This window comes from Dama dama, chromosome 14 (assembly GCF_033118175.1).
Source record: "Dama dama isolate Ldn47 chromosome 14, ASM3311817v1, whole genome shotgun sequence".
NCBI lineage: Eukaryota > Metazoa > Chordata > Mammalia > Artiodactyla > Cervidae > Dama > Dama dama.
In genome coordinates this window covers 5,142,191-5,164,832 of record NC_083694.1, presented here as the reverse complement: position 1 = coordinate 5,164,832, position 22,642 = coordinate 5,142,191, and the positions used below count along the sequence as shown (strand labels likewise).

General features: G+C 35.5%; 1 protein-coding gene across 1 annotated transcript in view; it reads left to right on the top strand.

The window, feature by feature from the left end:
• Positions 1–22,642, top strand: part of LOC133069537 (complement factor H-like) — a 45,533-nt gene that overhangs the window by 2,023 nt on the left and 20,868 nt on the right. The window contains exons 3-9 of the mRNA XM_061161172.1: positions 1,942–1,999; positions 3,171–3,347; positions 7,385–7,561; positions 8,347–8,532; positions 8,643–8,822; positions 11,213–11,392; positions 18,605–18,784. Coding sequence (XP_061017155.1) covers positions 1,942–1,999; positions 3,171–3,347; positions 7,385–7,561; positions 8,347–8,532; positions 8,643–8,822; positions 11,213–11,392; positions 18,605–18,784 — 1,138 coding nt within the window. The remainder of the gene's footprint in view (positions 1–1,941; positions 2,000–3,170; positions 3,348–7,384; positions 7,562–8,346; positions 8,533–8,642; positions 8,823–11,212; positions 11,393–18,604; positions 18,785–22,642) is intronic.

Here is a 22,642-nt window from a genome sequence, read left to right as displayed (position 1 = left end):
TGCTCACTCTGCATTAAGCTAAGGGACGACTTGTGAGAAGTGCTGGTACAGATTCATAACTGCCACTTCATTTCTGTGATCCCAGGAGATTGGAAATGCTAGGCCTCCCAGAGGCAGGCTGTTTGGAAGCCTGATCCTGGAGTAGCAATTGGAAAATCGGAGACCTAGATTGTGGATCAAACTCTTTACTCCTCTGGGAGAGCTGCGAGTTGAGTGTTCCCTTCAAATTGTATGGGGCTCTGCTGCATGGATTTTATTGCAGGAATGTGTCAGTTTCCCTGCTGCTTAGGATTTTAGCATTTTCTCACTTGCCTTGAATGCAGAACTTCTTATCTACTGTTTTTATTTTGAATAATATAATTTTATTTTGAATAAAATTAACACACATAGCTGTTAATTTAGTATGTCTGTGGAGAGAAGGAGAGGTCAAGGTGGCCTATTCTAGTATCTTACTAATATCACTGAATTGTTTCCAAATAATGTTTGTTGGGCTTTTCTTTTCTGTTTTCAATTTTAAGTAAAAGCAATTATTGATTTTCAGTCTTTATCCTTTTCTATTATTGCTCTGTAATTTTAAAATTCCCCTCAGCACACTTTTGTGTCACCTCATAAATCATATAAAACTTTACTTATCATGGTTTTATATTCATTCAATTAAAAATATTCAAAGTTTCCTCTTCATATTTCTTCTTTATCCATGTGTTATGAAAAAAATTTAGTTGAGTTCTATGAAGATATCTAGTAGGTGACAGAATAGTACATTATCAAGTTTAGTTTTTCATGGTTTGAAGGATCATCATTTTGTCATTAGTAGAATAAATGCATGTATAGATCTTTGTCATCTTTATTGAACCCCAAGTACTAATATAGCTTTAAGCACGCAGTTTTTATGACAACATTTCAAATTCTGAGAGACAAAGGCTGGGGTCACTATGATGGAAAATTCTGTGATTGTCACTTGATCTGTGTTTTGGGTTGCTTAAGAGATCCAGACTAGACAATACTTTCAGCAAGTCCCAGGAAAGGGAACCCATTGCTAATATATTTCTGACATGCTGTGGGATTCCAGATCCTTTAGAAAAACAGATTCCTAATAATTTCTTAGAAGGAATTCAGAGCATTTTAAATCTTGCTTTGTTCTAGAAAATAGAAATAAAATGTCTTGGTTTAATATCTTTGGAGACTCATAGTTTTTTTTTTTTTTTCTTACACAGGACATTAAATTATTAGACTTTTTCTTGGTTTATATTCATAAATGAATCTGCTTTTTTGTATCATTACCTTATTTGGGTCCTTATGAAATGTCTATCAAATATATGCTTACCTTTTCTTTATACTTTCTCTCTTTTAGAAACATGTTCAAAATATGATATAAGTATTGAGAATGGATTCTTGTCTGAATCTGCCTTTACATATTCCCTAAATAAACAAACAGAATATAAGTGTAAACCAGGATATGTAACAGCAGATGGTAAGACATCAGGATTAATTACATGTCTACAAAATGGATGGTCAACTCAACCTGTATGCATTAGTAAGTAATTCGTTATTTTAGTATTCTTTATCCTAAAGATAACTATACAGAAGTACTCTTTAACTTTGCATTTTTATCCTTTTTCCTTTTTCTGTTCTTGTTGTGTTGTTTTTGTTTGGGCAGGGTCATATGAAGTATTTTCTGGTTCCATGGCTATATTTGAAAAGATCATTTACAAAGCTTTGGAAAATGCATACCATTTTTTTTTTTTTTTTTTTTTTTTTGTCTTTTGTGATTAATCACTAGTGGAGTAGAATATCATTGCACCATTTAGTTCAAGCATTTTTTACTTTAAAGCATCCTGTGAATAAAAACTAATTTTGCCAGGAGCCTTACCTCTATTCTGGGATGAGTTCATTTATTTTTAGCTGAGACTTTTATGTTGATTGCATCTGCTTTTATTTTAGGAGACTCTTAAGCCAGAGTCGCTCCTCCTAAGCCTAAAAGTTATGTTTTTAAGCAAAGGTATGAGGCCATGGTACATAATCTTCAAATAATATGATGAATAATTCATGTTTGAGTCTCTAGGGTAGGTATCCTTGTGAAAAATTCTCTCTTAGGAAATCTTCATAAACATCTAGTTAGTGGAGGCAGAGAAACACTTCTAGACAGGACCTAATTCTGCTGTGCTGAAAGTCTTTCCTATAGCACCACATAGATGTTTATGAAGATTTTCTAAGAACAATTTGCTGAGTTTGTCTTTTTCAACTCAAAGCTACACAGTGATATTTTTGAAGTGATATTTTGTGTGTTCACTTTAAGCGAAGTGGGTGTTTATAATATCTCTATTATTATAAACATCTCTACTGTTTTCATGTTTCTCCAGTGTCTATGATTGCCACAAGGACTACACACTCAAAATGAAAAATGTTGCCCCTTATCAAACTTATTTTATTTTAATATTTGACAATTTTCCATTCTAACCCTCTTTTTATGAAAAATGTCTCTATTATTATATTTTACTGCTTTAACACATTATAAGATATGAAGTAAATTATTTAAACCTCTATGTTGTTAGTGAAAGTGAGATTGTTAATATATTTTCTTGTAATTATTTTTGTAATATTTTCTTGTAATAGCTATAAATAATAGAACTATATCTGTACTCAATCTTGATAAGTATAAAGAATGTACAAAAATTAAAAATATAGTTGGAAAAGGAAACTCAGCATGTGAATTTTAAAAATTTTATAAAATCTTTAAAAATTTACTTGCTTTTTTCAAAATTACTTTTTTCAATTAATTTTTCTCTGGCAAATATGTCATAACTGCTAATAAATTTGGTATATTAATTCAGAAAATGCTGTTATGAAAATAGTACAATACTTCTGTAATGGCTTATTTTAATACTAGCATTGGAAAAATGCATAAGTATAATTAAATTCAGAGCATGTTCATAAAAAAAATAACTCAGGGACAATAAGTGTTGAGAAAAATGTTGCATAGAAATACCCTTTTTTTTTTTTTTTCATTTTGAGTAATTATTTCAGGACAGTGGTATATCACTGGAATTCTTGGCTTATTTTTAATGATTAGTGCTTACTAATTGGTGAAGCCCTTTTCCTTGAGATGAAACTCAATCAAATTGCCCACTAAATAATATTAGAAATGAAATCACAATCCCATTATCCCTTAGAATCCTGTGACAGGCCAGTATTTGAGAAGGCCAGAGCCAAGAGTGATGGCACGTGGTTCAGGCTGAACGACAGGCTGGACTACGAGTGTCTTGACGGGTATGAGAACCGAGATGGACGCACCGCAGGCTCCATAGTATGTGGTCAAGACGGCTGGTCCGATAAAGCTGCATGCTACGGTAGGTGCTCTTTTCCAGATATTCCTTCCCTCAAGATAAACAGAATTTAACAGTAATTGTCAGTGTTTTATTTTTACCAAATTACACTGATCTAGAATCATCTTTAAGGAATGATGCTTCCTTTCTTTAATGTAAACTGGAAGGAGGGGAAGTTTTAAAGTCCAACGACTCACTCAATACCAAAGTGACAGGGTCTTGCAACATGTTCAAGTATTTTGCTCCTGAGTTTCTACCTTGAATGTTGATTTCTGCAGGTCTAGACAGATGCTTTTCATTTTTTGACTTTGACAAGTTCTGAGGACAATGACATGGATCTCTTTTATGTTTGCCAATCAGATGTGTTTTTCCCACACAGGGCTTCAGTCTCTGGTAAGCTGAGTGGATGTTGACTGTCCCAAGTCAAGGGACATGTTATGTACAAAGTTTTGGCAACAAAGTAATATTTGGAAAATATCAAGGTGGGTGGATTCTACTCAATGAGAGAAAATTTTATTTCTCATAAGCAGGCAGGCAAATGGAAATGACTTTGTAGGTGGTACTGGCAGGAGAAAGAACACTCTCGCAAGAGCATCACAACTTTGACCTGAACACATTGTGGTTGTGCCGCCCATGGACCATAAACATTGCATACGTCAACTGCAACTGGTTTAGCCAGGAGATATACAGGTGAGATTATCACTCTCTAAATGATGACATCAGATTGGAAAAGAACGTAGAATGAAAATAGAAGAAGGTTCAAGACCAAGTCCTGAAGCTTCCAACACTGAGGTGTCTGACAGAAGAAGAATAGATGGCAAAGTGGACAGAAAGAAAGGAGGACCCAGAAAATTTAGGGGAAAACATGTCAGAATGAATGTTTCATAGATGTGGACAGAATAACATTATATAATAACAAGGAATAATAAACTGACTAAGAGTAATTCCTGTGGAATCAGCCTGAAATGGTTCTATATCCAATTCCACCATTTTCTAAATATAAATCTAAGAGCAACAACCTATTTGAAGTTTGTTCACTCCATGTAATCTGTAAAATGATTTAATATTTACAAATGTTCTAATATTTCAAAATTTCTTTTAGTTATTAAAATAAATTATTCATGTAAGCTTCTTGTCATAATACCTGCCATATAGTTTAGTCAAGGAACTTGTAATCTAATTACATTAGAATAGTTATACTAATGAATATTTCTAATTCAGTTAATATGTCAGGTTAAAAGACTTAAAATGTGGTGGATTTGGCTACATGGAGGCCAACAATAATTGTAACAGAGGCAGTTTCAGATGGAGTAGACAGGGAAAAACCTACTTACAGCCTGCTGAAGAAATGATTAGTAAGAAATGCAATACAGCATGAGGATATAACTCTTTCAAAAGGCTTGCTTGTGGCAGAGAACAAAAGGTTCAGGATATATTGCTTGGCAAATTATGCACTGAATAGAGCATTTTTCTAATGGGAAAGAGGAGAGTGTAGTAAACCTTGAAGAGGATGACCCAGAGAGGAAAGCAGGCAGAGACTGACCATAGGCTCCCTGTGAAGGAGGTGGGAGAGGAACCAGCAGTTTTGAGAAAGCCCTGGACTTGGTGACAACTGGATTCTTTGCAACTTCCTGTCAGGAGAAGGAGGGAAAATGGGTGTGTAAATCCAATGCTGGAAAGAAGCAGGTGCTGGTGGTTTCTGTTCTCATTTCGGAAGGAGACAAAGTCATGTGAGACTGAATGGTGCATGGGGGAAGGAGGAGAAGGAACACTGGGCAGTGTAGAATGATTGAACACGGAGATTTCAGACAGACTCACAGGGGGAGCTTGTTATAGAAATGGGCTGGCTTGTTCAACAGTGTCCAGAGCCCAGGTAATTTCACTTTTCAGGCTGTCAGCAAGCATCTAATATGTGCCAGAAGTTGGCTAGGAGAAAATTGTGAATGATACAGTGGGAGACAGTGGTATGCCTTTCAGGAACTTTCATGCCAGTATGAAAAAAAAAAAAAAAAAAGGTGAATTAAGGCAAAGAATGAACCTAAAAGTAAAAATATTTCTATTATATTGTTCCAATAAGTTTATTCTAAGAACAAAAAAATTCAATTGCTTAAAAAAAAGGGGGACCGAGGGTCAAGTTCATGTAGGAAGACGTCTATGCAAAGAAAGCCTGAAAACCATTCATCAGCAGAGACACACGCCTTTGCAGCAGCTGAGGCAGCAAAGAAATTGGCTTATTTTCAAAAAGATCGGATGGTAAAGAATCTGCCTGCGATGCAGGAGACTTGGGTTCGATCCCTGGGTTAGGAAAATCTCTTGGAGGAGGGAATGGCAACCCACTGCAGTATTCTTGCCTGAAGAATTCCACAGACAGAGGAGTCTTCTGGGCTACATAGTCCGTGGGGTCAAAAAGAGTCAGACATGCCTGAGAGACTACACCATCACTTTCAAAATTTCTGAGCCACCTGACAGTAAATATCCACCTGCATCGCGGGCGACCTGGACTGGATCCCGGGGGTCGGGAAGATCCCCTAGAAAAGGGAATGGCTAACCACTGCGATATTCTTGCCTGAAGAATTCCATGGGGTTTTGGTGAGCTGCAGTCCAGGGGATCACAGAGAGTTGGACACCATGAGCCACTAGCAATTCTAAGTTAAGGAAAAGGCTTTTAAGATGATCATGGCTTCCCTACAGTCACTCTGTGAAGACAGCAGTTGGAAAACAGCCTAATGCCAAGATCTTTTTGTTGTTAAAGCAGCATTTTACACAGTATGATAAAATAGGAATTTTATGTAAGGTAAGTACAAAATATGTAAAAGAAGTCACATACCATTAGAAGTATTGCTATGTGGAAGTTTGGAATAGAATTTTAGGAAAGGAATCCCAATGGTTCTCATCAAGAGTAACTTCACAGCTAAGCTACATGACTCAACATTAAAACAAAAGCAGAAACAAAGTTATGGATTTTGGGGGGATGGGGCATTACTTTTAAAACTAGTTAGCATATATATAATTTTATGATAATGTTTGAAGACAGTATGATGCTTCTTTTTGGTGAGATTCTAATTCTTAAATTCCAATTTTGAAGTTTATAAATTATTTAGCAATAGGAAGTTTCCAATAAGAATAATGCAATTTTTGATAATATATAGCAATCCCTGGGTGGCTCAGATGTAAAGAAACTGTCTGCAGTGCGGGAGACCTGGAGATGATCCCTGGGTTAGGAAGATCCCCTAGAGAAGGGAATGAATTACTCACTCCAATATTCTTGCCTGGAGAATTCTATGGACAGAGGAGCCTGGCCAGCTATACTCCATGGGGTCACAAAGAGTCAGACACAACTGAGCGACTAATCCACACACAGCAATGTCACAAATTTCATAGATTTTGCACATTTTCAATGGTAAGTTTACACATTTTAAAAATGAATCGGAATAATTGAACATATATCAATAGCTAAGATCATTTATAGGTACAATAAGATCAGATGTTTGTATTGTCATATACCTAATCAAGACACCTAGTATATGCCTATGTGACCTTGAACATGTTTACTCATTTTGTTTCATGTTTTAGTTTGACTTCTACACTTGTAGATAAAATTAAGTGATTTTTATTGTACCTGTAACTCAAATGCAAGAGAAATGTCTGTCTTGTGTGTTCTGGTTTCCCAATTATATTTTTTAAAATACCATTTTTTCATTTGTGTTCAATTTTAAAATTCTATCATTTTTTTTATTCTGAGAGAATATTTATACATTTTGAGACCAAAAAAGTAGCATTTTATTTTGTAAATGTCAGTGATGAAATCAGATCCAGTATTAACAAGTTGACATTACAGATAAATTATCAAGACATATATGTTGCTATTCAATACCTTAATATTTTTAAAAAGTTCCAGATGAGTGCAGAGGGTGTATAAAAACTAATATGTAATGTTTTTCAAGGAAGAGCATTAATGTGCTGTCCTTCTGTGGATGCAGTACCCAGCACCTCATTTTCTGTGACACAAATAATATTTATTATGCAAAGATTAATTGTTCTCTAAATTATCTTTTCAATAGAAAGAGAATGCAGTGTTCCAGAAATAGATACATACTTAGATGCTCATCCCAGGAAAGAAACATTTAAAGTTGGAGATGTGCTGAAATTCTCCTGCAGTCAAGGCCGTATTATGGTTGGAGCAGATTCAGTTCAGTGCTACCACTTTGGATGGTCCCCTAAACCTCCAACGTGTAAAGGTAAATATATATCTGACAGTTGTTGGATCAGAAGTTGGGATTTCAGATATCAACCTTTTTATTTCCCTCTCTTAATTTTCTGTCCACTTCCAGTGCATCTATAATCTGATGCATTACGCCAGAGATATACCCACCAAGGACATGGGCTGGGTAGTAGATACCTCACTTTTCTTTATTTAAGAAATTAATCTCCAGGTGCTTCTTGAAATATGTGGTGGAAAAGCCACAGAAATGCATAAGGAACTTGACACTGGCAGAATTTCTTGTTAGTTTTCCTATTTCCTGCAATTTCACGATAATATTGGATAGTTTATATACTGTGGGCTTTACCTCTAGTGTCCTCAAGTATTTCTAAACAGTGTTCAAGGAGCTTAGACTCAGTTCAGTCACACATATCAAATCATATGAATCAGAGTTAAATTGTTCAAATGCTTTTCTCAAATGATATTTTTTCAAAAAGTTTTTGTACAGTGTTTCTGTGGAATAAAAGTATTGCTGTAATTTATACACCCAGACTGAGTAATTGGCTTGCATATCTATTAGCATGTCTGGATAATGAATATGCTTTCTGACCAAACACGGACTTCAATATGCTAGTTCAAGACGAGTAATAGAATTTGTAAACATGAGTTTGGCATAAACACCGTTCTTTTTCCATAGTCTAAGAATGCTAAAGTAAATTATATAGTAAATAAAAGATCATTTTGAAATAAATTTATGCACTAGCTGGATTTTTCAGTGATAAAACAGATAATGTAATCATAATTTATGCAATATTTCTACAGTAAGGAAAGTAAAATCGTGTGCTCCACCTCCTCAACTTCTCAATGGGAAAGGGAAAGAAATACACAAAGAAGAATATGCACACAGTGAGGTCGTGGAATATGCTTGCAACCCCAGATTTCTGATGAAGGGTTCTCATAAAATTCAGTGTGTTGATGGAGAATGGACAGCTTTACCTGTGTGTATTGGTAATGTATTAAAATTAGTAATATTTAAAGGTAAATCAATACTTTTGTTTGTATCCATATACACATTTAAATAATATTTTAAAGACAAGCATATTTTTGTGGATTTTCAGAGGAGGAGCGTACCTGTGGAGATATACCTGACCTTGATCATGGCGATGTCAAGCCTTCTCTCCCTCCCTATCAGCATGGTGACTCGGTAGAGTTCAGTTGCAGAGAAGCATTTACAATGATTGGACCCAGATTTATCACGTGTATTAGCGGAGAGTGGACCCAACCTCCTCAGTGCATTGGTCAGAAATCACATCTCATATTGATATTTAATATTTGCTACCATACTGTTAAAATTTAGAGTCATCCTTGAAAATGTCAGATCTTAAATTATAATGATCCCAAGCATTTGCTTTTTATACTTCAATATGTGTCTAAAGAGGAAAAATATAAACTAGCAATAGAATTTTATGCATCTTTCTGTCCTGATATTAACATTGTTGATCTTGACAAGTGTGAAGCCTAATCTTACTGATAGATACTTGTGTGATTAAAATGTGAGTACTAGTTACCAGGAAAATACAACTATCATTGCAGAAATGCCATTTTTGCTTTTATATGGTGCTCTTTCTATTAGAACATTTGAAACCAGAAATTTTAGTTGAGGAATACCCATTTGATACATTTCTGTAGGAATCTTACCTCTCTCAAGATTCTAACAATGATAATTTCTCAGTCTGTTTCAAATTCTGCAAGGAGAAGTTACTCTGCTGGGGAGGGTGGGCTCAAGCCCGCCCTGTTAGTAGGTAACTCTGTCATGGAAGGCACTTTGGGTGGGGCCAGGAACCTGCGCTGACACATTTCCCTGTAAGAGACTCATCCTGACCTTTGGATGACTGAATCTTTGATGACTGACCAGAAGAATCCATCTTAGCTGCCTTCTTTCATTTTTCTCTTGGAATAGACTCTTTCCTGGAGTTTTCCTGGGCTCTGTATTCAAAGAGAGCCCTGGATGTCCAGGCCTAGTAACTCATATTTCTAGTCATTAATTATTCCAAGAAGAAGGTAGGGCTTAGGCTCAGGCCCTGAGTGAGGGCAGGGCAGATAGCGATTTTCTTTGCCAACAGTATGTCAAAAGACCCATACTCAAAAGACCAGTTGACAGATGGGAGACATTCAGTAGGAGTTTATTTAGTTAAACAAAATTTTTTTTCTTATTAATCCCTACAGTTTTGTGAACATATTCCTGTCCTAGGTATTGCCAGTTCTTCAAGACCAAACCTCATCTTTTCCTCTTCTATCTCCTCAAATGACCTCACCTCATTTAACTTTACATTCTACCTTATGCCAAAATGTCTGCTTCAATTATTGTTCTTCTGACCTCAGAGCTTTCCTTGCAAAGGTTAATCCTCTACCTGTATTCAGTTTAATGTAGTCCCCTTTTGCTATACTAGACCTTATTCCAGTTTTCTTCTCTCAAGGTTTATTTTGTAACTCTGTCATTCTAGCTTGTCATTCTTCCTTCTATGCTTATTTTCTTTTAATAAATAAGTCTGCTTTCCTCCCAGAAACCAGTCCATCCTCCCAGAAACCAGTCCATCATTGGATGAGGTCAGCAGACACCCCATCTCTTTTTGAGTATACATCTTCCTCTGGCCAGCATTCCTTGAAGAATACTATTGATTTTGTGTCCTTCAGTACTCTGAACAAATCTTAAAAACAGGGCTAATTCTCTATCCTCTGGTGTGTTTTGAATTTAGCTCCTTATTTTATTTCTTCAGAGTTTCATTTTGAAATCATCACTTTTCTTTGACTACCTACTTGACTTTTCCTTATTTTATTCATTTCACTTAACCTTTATCATTAACAAATCATTAACATATACTACCAAAGACCTATACTGATATTTTGTCAAATTCAAAAGGAACCTATACCTGCACTGAATTTTTGAAATAGGTACCTATATGAAAAACTTTTTCTTCCATATTTAACTTATCCTGGAACTGGAAAAAAATTGTAATCATGGCATTATATTGGATTATAGAATGATTTGATACATAACATACTGGCCCAAAGACTCTAAGCGTATTTACAAGAAATCGGTTGTAATTCTTAGTACCCATCTTCTTATTCCAAGTATTTGTTCACTTTTGGTGATCAGTTAAAAGATTTGCTTAAAAGTTCAGATTCTTTACAAAACACCTTGGATATAGTTTTCTTATTATGTTTCATTACATTCTTTGAAAAAATATATATAAAGTAGCAACTTGGTATGCTATGTCCACAGATAATTGTTTTTATTTTAATGTTTTAAGATTGTGAATTAAAAATAATGCAGAGGTGCTTAAGGTCAATAAACAAATTATTGTGAACATTTGCATAGATGTCAAGTTTGGGACCAAATTTATTCATGTGGTGAGTATTAGCTATATAGATCATACAAAAGTATTCCAGTCCAAAAGGCAGAAAACTTTAGGATGGGTATTTTCTCTGAAATTTCAGAAACTGGACGCAGGACTCATGTTCATGTATAATTGTTCATCTCATGTACTTTGGTCAGTAATAACTTGGTTGGTGGAATTTGTAGGCACAAATTCTAATTTCATTATATTAGTGACTCCATAGCTATTTTTTGCTATTAGCTATTTGGTTCTTAGAATTAGTCTTTCAAGGCAATATTTTCATTTTATAGCAACAGATGAACTTAAGAAGTGTAAAGGGTCAATATTATTTCCAACTGAGGGAAAACCATCATATAAGATTGAATATGACCACAACACCAACAAAAGTTACCAATGCCGAGGAAAATCAGAACTCAAACACTCAATCTGTATCAATGGAGAATGGGATCCTAAAGTAACCTGCAAAGAAGGTAAAGTTTTGTCTGTAATGTTTTCAAAACTTTATGCTATTTCTTTCTAACTTGTAAAAGTAGTTATCTTTGTGCCCTTCAATGAAATTTAGTTATTTATCATTACAAATAATTTTCCATCTGCAAGGTAATTTAGAAGCTAATCAATATACTGTGTCTAAATATTAATTGTATAATGTGCCTTAGTCAGCTATGAGACAAGTCACTCAGAGACTTTGTGACTTTAAATTAACATCTGGGCAGTAGGTGTGCTCATTTCCACAGGAAAGCCATTGCTTCTGATTTTGTATATTACACATAAATGTTCTTATGCCTATGCTGAACTATTATGTATTTATCCATGTATCTATATGTATCAATCTATGTATCTATATTTATGTATCTATCTAATCATCTATTTCTCTATTTTTTTAACAATCTTGAAAAGTCTTGAGTCATGCTAACATGAATTTCAATTGAATAGGTTCATTTCAATTTTCCACTTTTCATATCTGTGTTTCTCTGACTCTGTGACATCTTGACTCCCTATCCTCAATAATTTTACCAATTTCTACAAGCCTAGAATATCTAGAAGGAAGCTTTAAATAAATACAAAACCAGATCTACTGTCTAATATTCAACCTCATAATTCTTCCTTCTATACAGAGATCCCTATATAAAAATCATACTATAATAAAACAGTTAACAGAGGATAAATTATTTAGAAAAACATAACTATTTGGGAATTAAACAACAAGCATCTAAATAATTGCCATGCCAATACATAGTGTATATTATGGGCTTCCCTGGTAGCTCAGCTGGTAAAGAATCTGCCTGCAATGCAGGAGACCCCAGTTCAATGTCTTGATCAGGAATATCCCCTAAAGAAGTGTTAGGCTGCCCACTTCAGGATTCTTGGGCTTCCCTGGTAGATCAGTCTACAATCCACCTGCAGTGGGGGAGACCTAAGTTCAATCTCTGTGTTAGGAATATCCCATGGAGGCAACCCACTCCAGTATTCTTGCCTGGAGAAGCCCCAAGGACAGAGGAGCCTGGCAGGTTGCAGACCATGGGATCACAAAGAGTGGGACAAGACTGAATGGCTAAGCACAGCATTGTATATTATACATTATATATTTATAATTGCTTAGTCCTTGTGAGTTAACTTTTTATAATTATAAAATATTTCTTAATAATTTTTGTCATGCACCCTGTCTGGAAATCTATTTTAGCTTATTAAATATAGTTAAATTAGAACAATTTATAGTTTCATATGATGAAGGAATCCCAACAAATTTCAAGGAATTCATGTCTATAAATTAGTCTAAATTAATAGCAAATATAAAATTAAAAGAGCTTGCTACACAGCTGCATCTTTAAGGAAGCAAGTAACATGTATAGATAGTGAAGTACGTATGTTCTACAGTTTCTTCTAGAAACTTTGTAGTGTTACGTGAGTATATTTAAGTATGTTATCTGTCTTATGTTAACATTTGAGGATTGCTTGAAGTAGGAGTTTATTTTTTTATGGATGGGTTGTCAATTATTGTAGGAAACTGTGTGGAAAACACTTTGAAGTGAAAATCAGTTAACTATGAAGGTGTTGATTTATTTCTGAACTTTCTATTTAGTCATTTAACTATCTTCACTGCTGCCAAATTACCTTTGTAACTACTTTTTAGTAGACTGGAAGTCTGATTGCAGTCTCCAAGTACGTTCCTCTCACTCAAAATTACCTTAGTTATTCTGGTCTTTAACATAGAAATTTCAGGGAAAACTTACAAATTTTTATAAAACATGGGATTGTATATTGAATGGGATGGCTTTGTAATGAGAAATGCTTTATGCAGAATTGACATCTTCACCATATAGGATTTTGAAATCATAAACATGGAATGTCTCTATTTATTTCTGGTTCTGTTTTTCCAGACATACCAGTAGGCTCCCCTGGGGGTTCAGACAGTAAAGAATCTGCCTGCAATGCAGGAGACCCGGGTTCAACCCCTGAGTGGGGAAGACCCCCTGGAGAAGGGAATGGCTACCCACTCCCATATTCTTGCGTGGAGAATCCCATGGACAGAGAAGCCCGGCAGGCTGCAGTCCATAGGGTTGCAAACAGTTGGAGACACCTGAGCACACATGAGATCTGATATGCAGTTTGCTTCTTTGAAACCTTCCCCTGATGAAGAATTCAATTTCTTTAATAGGGATTATGCTATTCACATTTTCTATATTGTCTTATCACTGTATGAAAGTTGTATTTTTCAAGAAATATGTCTATTTTACCTAACTTATGAAATTGATTGATATAACATCATTTCTAATATTCGCTTAGCATTCTATTTTTTCTTTTAATCTACAGTATATTTGGTGATATCACTGCTTTCATTCCTGGTATTGATAGTTGTTTCCCTCCTTTATTTTGCAATCAGAGTTTTGTTTTTCAATATTATTATTTTCAAATAATAATCATTTTTGGCACTCTTAATTTCTTCCATTTCCTCTCTTCTCTAATTTTTATCTTGTTAATACTCATGATTTTTAACTTTGTTAATTTTCTCTGTTTTCCCTTTTCTGTTAATCTTTCTCAATTTTTTCTCTCTTGTGGACTTAATTTTTCTTTTTTCTAATCGCTTGATTTTAATTTTACTCTATCATTTCTTAAGATAGAAAATGAAATCATTGATTCAAACTGAAAGGTTGTTGCTGAACGATAAGATGCCGGGATTCTTGGCCTCCAGAGGAGACGAATTCAATCTGGGGCCAGAGACGAGGCTGGATCGCTCAGAGCTTTTGTGTAATAAAGTTTTATTAAAGTATAAAGGAGATAGATAAAGCTTCTGACATAGGCATCAGAAGGGGGCAGAAAGAGTACCCCCCGCTAGTCTTTAGCTGTATGTTATATAGTCACTCACAGTCTGTTAATGAAAAGAAAGGAATGTCTTAAAATTCAGAATGGCACCAGATAATTTATCTCAGGCCATAAAACAATTGACTTGAATCTTGTAGAAGGGCAGATTACCACACAAATAGTTTCATTTACATAGATTAGGAGAACAATACCTGAGTATAACATAGGGGTTTGTCAAGCAGTTTGAGCATTTTGGCGGAATTTAGAGTCTGGGGTAAATGCATAGCACATTAACATAGCTTTAAGATAAATATTTCCATGAGAAAAATGTATTGGTTAACTCAAGGTTTGAGAATAGTTAGCTTCAAGTGAAACCAGGTGTCATGGCAACAGCATTTTAAGAGAAACCTCCTTTTAAATTTGTATAGAGAAGGAAAAAAATATCTCTAGTTTGTTTTCTCCTGCTGCTTAAGAGAGAGAAAAATGTCTGGCACTTGCAGCCTATTTCCTCCATTTGGAGACCCCTGGCCTTCCTGCCTGTTACCCTCTCAAAACCATCCTACTTTTTAACTCTAAACCTGTAAAGCTACCTTTTCTCACTTCTAATATTGCTTTACCCATGTAAAACTACCTTTCTGCACTTCTAAGTATTGCTTTACCCATGCCTCAAAAATTTATAAATATGTATCAATTTTATTTTCATTTAACTCTCTGTGAAATATTTTCTAATATTCCTAGTGACTTCTTTGACATAACAGTTGTTTAGAAATTGTTGTTTAATTCTCATGTATTTATGATTTTCTAAATAATGTATTATCCATTATCAGTTACACTGCAGTATGATTTTTATCTAGAGAGCTGCATATATTTACTGTAGGCAGTTTGAAAAGTATTATGGGTGACTGCATAGATAATTTATTTTTATTGCTCTCTAATCTAATTCACTTATAGAACACACTGTGAAAATTTTTAATATTTTGAAATTTATTCTTAGTTGCACAGAATATCTTTGTGATGTTATCTTAGCATATCTTTGCATGTCTATCTTTGTGATGTTTCCATTTCAAACAATATATATTCGTATTCTAGTTTCTAGCTCAGGTTAACATTATTCATAGTGTTCCAAAAATGTATCTATGTTTTTTTTTTTTTTTTTCATTTTTACACTCAACTTTTTAATATTTTTATTTATTGTTTTCAATATAAATTTATTTATTTTAACTGGAGGCTAGTTGTTTTAGAATATTGTATGGTTTTGCCATACATTGGCATAATAGTTTTTTTCTAGTTGTTCTATCCATCAGAGTAGGAAGGCTCTCAGAATTGCTAACTAGGGGTGTGGATTTGTCTATTTCTTCTTTCAGTTCTGCCCATCTTTTCTTCAAGTATTTTGATATATTCTTAGATACATTATATATTTATAATGGCTTAGTCCTTGTGAATTACCTTTCTAATAGTCATAAAATATGTCTTCATAGTTTTCATAATATGGCATCTCTGGAAGTCTACAATAACTTATTGAAATATAGCTAATTAATTTAAAACACTTGATTATTTTCATGTGATAAAAGAATTCCTAATTAATTCATGTAATCAGTGTCCTCAAATTATTCTCTATAAATTAAAAGCAAATGTAAAGTAAAAGAGAGCTAGATAGACAACTTATTCACCCATGTCACAAATCTTGAAAACTTAAAAGAAAGGATTTTCTGTGATTTACTGAGAGAAAATATGTTAAATTAAGTAAAATGAAAATAACATACTTTGGAATCTATGGTATACAGCAAGAACAAAGATATGTATAGATTGAAACTAGCTTTACAAAATAAAGGAGCTCAAGTAATAGGTAGTACAGTCTAGCATCCAGAAAAGAACATAGATCCAAAGAACATGAAGGAAAGAAAAACAAAAAGTAAAATGTCAATTTTTAGAATAAGCTAAAAAGTATAAATGTATGATTAGCAAAATATTCAATTTATAGGGAAATGTAGTGTATAGACCAACTTTTGTAAGACTTTAGCAAGTACAAATTAAGGTTATTAGAAGAAAAGTGTTTAAACTTTAGACACGAAAGAAAATAAATTCTTGAAAATGCATTGATAAAAATGTCAAGATAGTTAAAACAGAAATAAGAGAAATGTTTTTGATGAAATATAAAATACTCTAGGTCTTCCTTGGTGGCTCAGAAGGTAAAGAATCCACCTGAGTTGCGGGAGATTTCAGTTCGATTCCTATGTTGGGAAGATCCACTGGAGGAGGGCATGGCAACCCACTCCAGTGTTCTTGCCTGGAAATTCACCTGGACAGAGGAGCCTGGCAGATTACAGTCCACGGGGTCATGAAGAGCCAGACATGACTGAGCGACTAAGCACAACCCAGCACACAAAATACTCCTATTGACTGAGAAAACCTGATGATATTACTAATGATGAATAAAGTGATTCAGTCAAATACTTCCCTGAATTTAATACAAAATGTTGGGTCCCTGAAAGCATTTATGAGTTTCCAGCCTATACTTGCATAGTGCTTTTAATGAAATAGAAGTGAAGTATGACAGGAGAAAGCAAAACCAAAGAGTCATCAGTTCAGTTCAGTCCCTCAGTCGTGTCCGACTCTTTGCGACCCCATGAACTGCAGCACGCCAGGCCTCCCTGTCCATCACAAACTCCTAGAGTTTACTCAAACTCATGTCCATTGAGTCGGTGATGCCATCCAGCCATCTCATCCTCTGTCATCCCCTTCTCCTCCTGCCCCCAGTCCCTCCCAGCATCAGGGTCTTTTCCAACGATTCAACTCTTCACATGAGGTGATCAAAGTACTGGAGTTTTAGCTTCAGCATCAGTCCTTCCAATGAACACCCAGGACTGATTTCCTTTAGGATGGACTGGTTGTATCTCCTTGCAGTCCAAGGGACTCTCAAGAGTCTTCTCCAACACCACAGTTCAAAAGCATCAATTTTTCAGCACTCAGCTTTCTTCACAGTCCAACTCTCACATCCATACATGATGAGTGGAAAAACCATAACCTTGACCAGACGGACCTTTGTTGGCAAAGTAATGTCTCTGCTTTTTAATATGCTATCTAGGTTGGTCATAATTTTCCTTCCAAGGAGTAAGCATCTTTTAATTTCATGGCTGCAATCACCATCTGCAGTGATTTTTGGAGCCCAGAAAAATAAAGTCTAACACTGTTTCCACTGTCTCCCCATCTATTTCCCATGAGGTGATGGGACCAGATGCCATGATGTTAGTTTACTGAATGTTGAGCTTTAAGCCAACATTTTTACTCTCCTCTTTCACTTTCATCAAGAGGCTTTTTAGTTCCTCTTCAATTTCTGCCATAAGGGTGGTGTCATCTGCATATCTGAGGTTATTGATATTTCTCCCAGCAATCTTGATTCCAGCTTGTGCTTCTTCCAGCCCAGCATTTCTCATGATGTACTCTGCATATAAGTTAAATAAGTAGGGTGACAGTATACAGCCTTGAGGTACTCCTTTTCTTATTTGGAACCAGTCTGTTGATCCATGTCCAGTTCTAACTGTTGCTTCCTGACCTGCATACAGGTTTCTCAAGAGGCAGGTCAGGTGATCTGGTATTCCCATCTCCTTCAGACAAGGAGTCATAGACGGCTCCAAGGTCTTCCAGGTGTATTCATGCCCTCTTCCCTCAATTGAGCAGAACAGGTTTTGTCTTCAGATTATGCATTGGATATCTGAGGAATCTCTATTTGATGGACTCAGACACAGTTTACAGAGGAATCTTTTATATGTTCTGGTCATGTACAAAAACCCAGGCTTGCTAATCCATAAAAGAAGGTGCATTCATCAATGTATATAACCTTAACAGTGCAGGCAAGCTAGTGAACTGTACCAGTGAACATATCTAACCTTGTTCAAGAATCAGCATCAAATTAACTGATCATTAACTAAATGTAGTTTCATCTCTGGATAATCAACTCTCAGTGGCAGAAAATTCTGTGAGGGCTTCAGTCCAATTACAATATATCTGATCATGGATATCTGTTAAAAAAAAAAAAAAAAAAAAAAAAAGACCCTGATATCAGTTTTTCCTCAGTGCCTATAATTGAGTGAGCAATTCACTTGTAACATTCTGAAGATACGAAATTGAAATCAGTCTTACATAAATCATGAAAGATTGACCACAGGAAGAATAAAAGGAAGAAACTACAAGAAAGACCACGAGACTGTGAACCAAATGTGATATATTAAAGTGCTAAAGAAGCTGAAGAGTATAATTATAGAGTATCATATTATTTGATCATTTGTGCTATATATTGCAACTTTCTGTTTATTGAAAAATTTCCTTTAATGTTTGAACTTATGCTTTATAATCAAGAAATCTAATTTTAATATTTTCTGAAGCACAAATACAGCAATGCCCACCTCCACCTCAGATTCCCAATGCTCGAGATATGTCAACTACAGTGAAATATCAGGATGGAGAAAAAATATCAATTCTATGTAAAGAAAATTATTTAATTCAAGATGCAGAAGACATTGTGTGCAAGGATGGGAGATGGCAGTCAATCCCACATTGCACTGGTAAGTAGTGCATAGGTTTCTTTAAAACATTCTTTAAACAAGATTAACACTCCTCTAATCTTTGTATCATTTCATGATGGTTCAGTGGTAAAGTATCCTCCTGCAATGCAGGAGAGGCATGAGATACAGTTTCGACCCCTGGATGGGGAAGATCCCCTGGAGGAGGGAATGGCAACTGACTCCAGTGTTGTTGCCTGGGAAATTCCTTGGACAGAGGAAGCTGTTGGGCTAGAGGCCATGGGGTCGCAAAGAGTTGGACATGACTGAGTGACTAAGCATGCACACAGGCTTTGCGTGGATCAGCAAGATGAAGTCCTCTCTATCTCTTCCAATTTATCTTGAAACAGTAAATCACAGTTTCAGTTTATGAGTTGATGAACACTCTTTCATCTCTGATGTGAAACAAAGACAAACTCTTTGGGCTACTGAGTAAATAACAGATAAAATTTATGTTTATGCAAATTTTTTTCCTAATGATCAAAAGGACAAGAATGAAGGGCTGCCCAGCCTGGGAGTCATGGTCCTGAAGGATAAGCCCCAGAAATTCTGACTTAGAAGTCCAGTGTAACTTGTGCACAAGAAAGCCAGAGAGCCGTAGGAAACAGAGCTGCTGCTCTTTAAAGGCACACAGAAATCTCACGTGCTCTGTGCCCCAGTGAAGAGGCATCAATGGGAGAGAGGCTTGGGTTAGACTAATTTGCTTATCTTTGTGAAACTCCTAGAGGGATAGGAGACAACTGGGATCATAGATGCTGGTGCCAGCCATCGTGAGAGACAAGTGCCACTTTAGAGTTCTCCCTAACACACACATACATGGCTTACGAGCACCAGAGGCTTAACAACTCACCAGCATGACAGCACCAGCCCCAGACTCTGCTGGCCTCCACAGCTGCCACACTTGCATCTCACCCTGCTCTTGGGTGTGACATCAGCCCAAGTATGCTTAGGGCCTGAAGCCAGGTTCATCAACACTTCATCCTGCCTATGAGTGGGCTGGTAGCCACCACATGAGGAAGGGGCTGGCAGCCAACAGGGGAGGAGATGGGATCCTTTCCTACCAGTGCACCCAGAGTGGTTTGCATTGATATAGCAGAAGGGCAGCCCATAGCATCTAGATCTGCTGCCCAGATCCTACAGAGGGAGCGTTCTGCTGGGCCCCATAGAGTTCTTCGTAAGACCACTTCTCTAAGATCAGGAATATATCTAATTCTTAGAAATAAACACAGAGTTAGGTAAAATCATGAGACAGAGAAATACATTCCAAACAAAGAAACCAGACAAAATCTCAGAAAAGTCGCTAAACAAAGTTAAGATAAACCATCTACCCAATAAAGCATGCAAGATAATGACCATAAAGATGTTCAATGGACTCTAGAGAAGAATGGATGGAAACAGAATTTTAAGAATAAGAAAATATAAAGACGAACTAAACAGTGCTGAAGGATACAACAGCTGAAATGAAAAATATTCTACATAAAATCAACAGTAGATTAGAGGATTCAGAAGAATGGATCACAGATCTGGAAGACAGGGTAGTGGAGACTTCCCTAATAGCACAGGAAAAAGGAAAACGGATTTAAAAAAAGAGTATAGGTTAACAGACATCTGGGAAAACATCAAGTGCAGTACTTTTCTCATTATAGGGATCTAAAATAGAGAGAGACAGAGACTTATTTGAAGAAATAATAGCTAAACTTTTCTAACCTGGGGAAGGAAACAGACATTCAGGTCTTGAAATCAAATAGTCCCCAAAAGAGATGAACCTGAAGAGGTCAATACCAGGACACATTATCATTTAATGGAAAAAATTAAAAATGTTGTTGTCCCAAAGTAAATTGCAATGGGGTCATACTTATCAACAATTACCTTAAATGTAAATAGGTTGAATGCCCCAACCAAAAAACAAAGAGTGGCTGAATAGATAGAAAAACAGGACCCCTATATATGCTGTCTACAGGAGTCCCACCTCAAACCAAGGGACACATACAAACTGAAAGTGAAGTGCTGGAAAAGGTACTTCTTGCAAATGGAGACCAAAAGGAAGCAAGAGGAGCAATACTAATATCTGGTAAAATAGACTTTGAAATAAAGGGTGTGAAAAAAGACAATGAAAGACACTTTCATAATGATTAAAGGATCAATCCAAGAAGAAGATATCACAATTGTAAATATATATGCACCCAACATGGGAGCACCTCAATACCTAAGGCAAACGCTAACAAGTATGAAAGGGGATATTAACAGTAACACAGTAAGAGTGGGGGACTTTAATACCCCACTCACACCTATGATTAGATCAACTAAACAGAAAATTATCAAGGAAACACAAACTTTAAATGATACAATGGAACAGTTAGACCTAATCAATATCTACTGGACATTTCACCACAAAATAATGAATTTCACCTTTTTCTCAAGTGCAGATGGAACATTCTCCAGGACAGATCACATCCTGATCCAGAAACTAGCATTAGTAAATTCAAAAAATCTGAAATCATTTCAAGAATCTTTTCTGATCACAATGCACTAAGATTAGATGTCAACTGCAGGACAAAAACTATTAAAAATACCAACGTATGGAAGCTAAATAACATGCTTATGAATAACCAACAAATCATTGAATAAATCAACAAGGAAATCAAAATATGCACAGAAACAAATGAAAATGAAAACACAGCAACCAAAACCTCTGGGATTCATTAAAAGCAGTGCTAAGGTGAAGGTTCATAGCGTTACAACTCACCTCAAGAAAGAGGAGAAAAGTTACATAAATAACCTAACTTCACACCTAAAGCAACTGAAGAAAGAGGAAATGAAGAACCCCAGTGTTAATAGAAGGAAAGAAATCATAAAAATTAGGGCAGGAATAAATGAAAAAGAAACAAAGGAGACTAGAGCAAAAATCAGCAAAACTAAAAGCTGGTTCTTTGAGACAATAAATAAAACAGAGAAACCATTATCCAGACTCATCAAGGAGAAAGAAAAAAGGGAGAAGAATCAAATCAACAAAATTAGAAATGAAAATGGAGAGATCACAACAGACAACACAGAAATGCAAATGATAATAAGAGACTACTATTAGCAACTATATGCCAATGAAATGGAAAACCTGAAAGAAATGGATGAATTTTTAGAAAAGTATAACCTTTCAAAACTGAACCAGGAAGAAATAGAAAGTCTTAACAGACCCATCACAAGTATGGAAATAAAAAATGGAATAAAAAATCTTTCAACAAACAAAATCCAAGGACCTAATGACTTCACAGGTGAATTCTACCAAAAATTTAGAGAAGACCTAACACCTATTCTACTCAAATTCTTCCAGAAAAGTGCAGAGAAAGATAAACTCCCAAATTCATTCTATGAGGTCACCATCACCCTAATTTTAAAACCAGACAATGGTGACACAGAAAAAGAAAACTACAGGCCAATTTCACTGATGAACATAGATGCTAAATTCTTCAACAAAATTCTAGCAAACAGAATCCAGCAACATATTAAAAAGATCATACATCATGACCAAGTGGGCTTTATCCCAGGGATGCAAGGATTCTTCAATATTTGCAAATCAATCAATGTGATACACCACATTAAGAATTAAAAGATAAAAACCATATGATTATCTCAATATATGCAAAGCCTTTTACAAAATTCAACATCCATTTATGATTAAACAAACAAACAAAAAAACTCCCCAGAAAGCAGGCATAGAAGGAACATACCTCAACATAATAAAAGCCACATATGATAAACCCACAGCAAACTTTATCCTCAATGGCAAAAAATTAAAAGCATTCCCCCTAAGATCAGGAACAAGACAAGTATGCTGTCTCTCAACACTACTATTCAACATAGTTT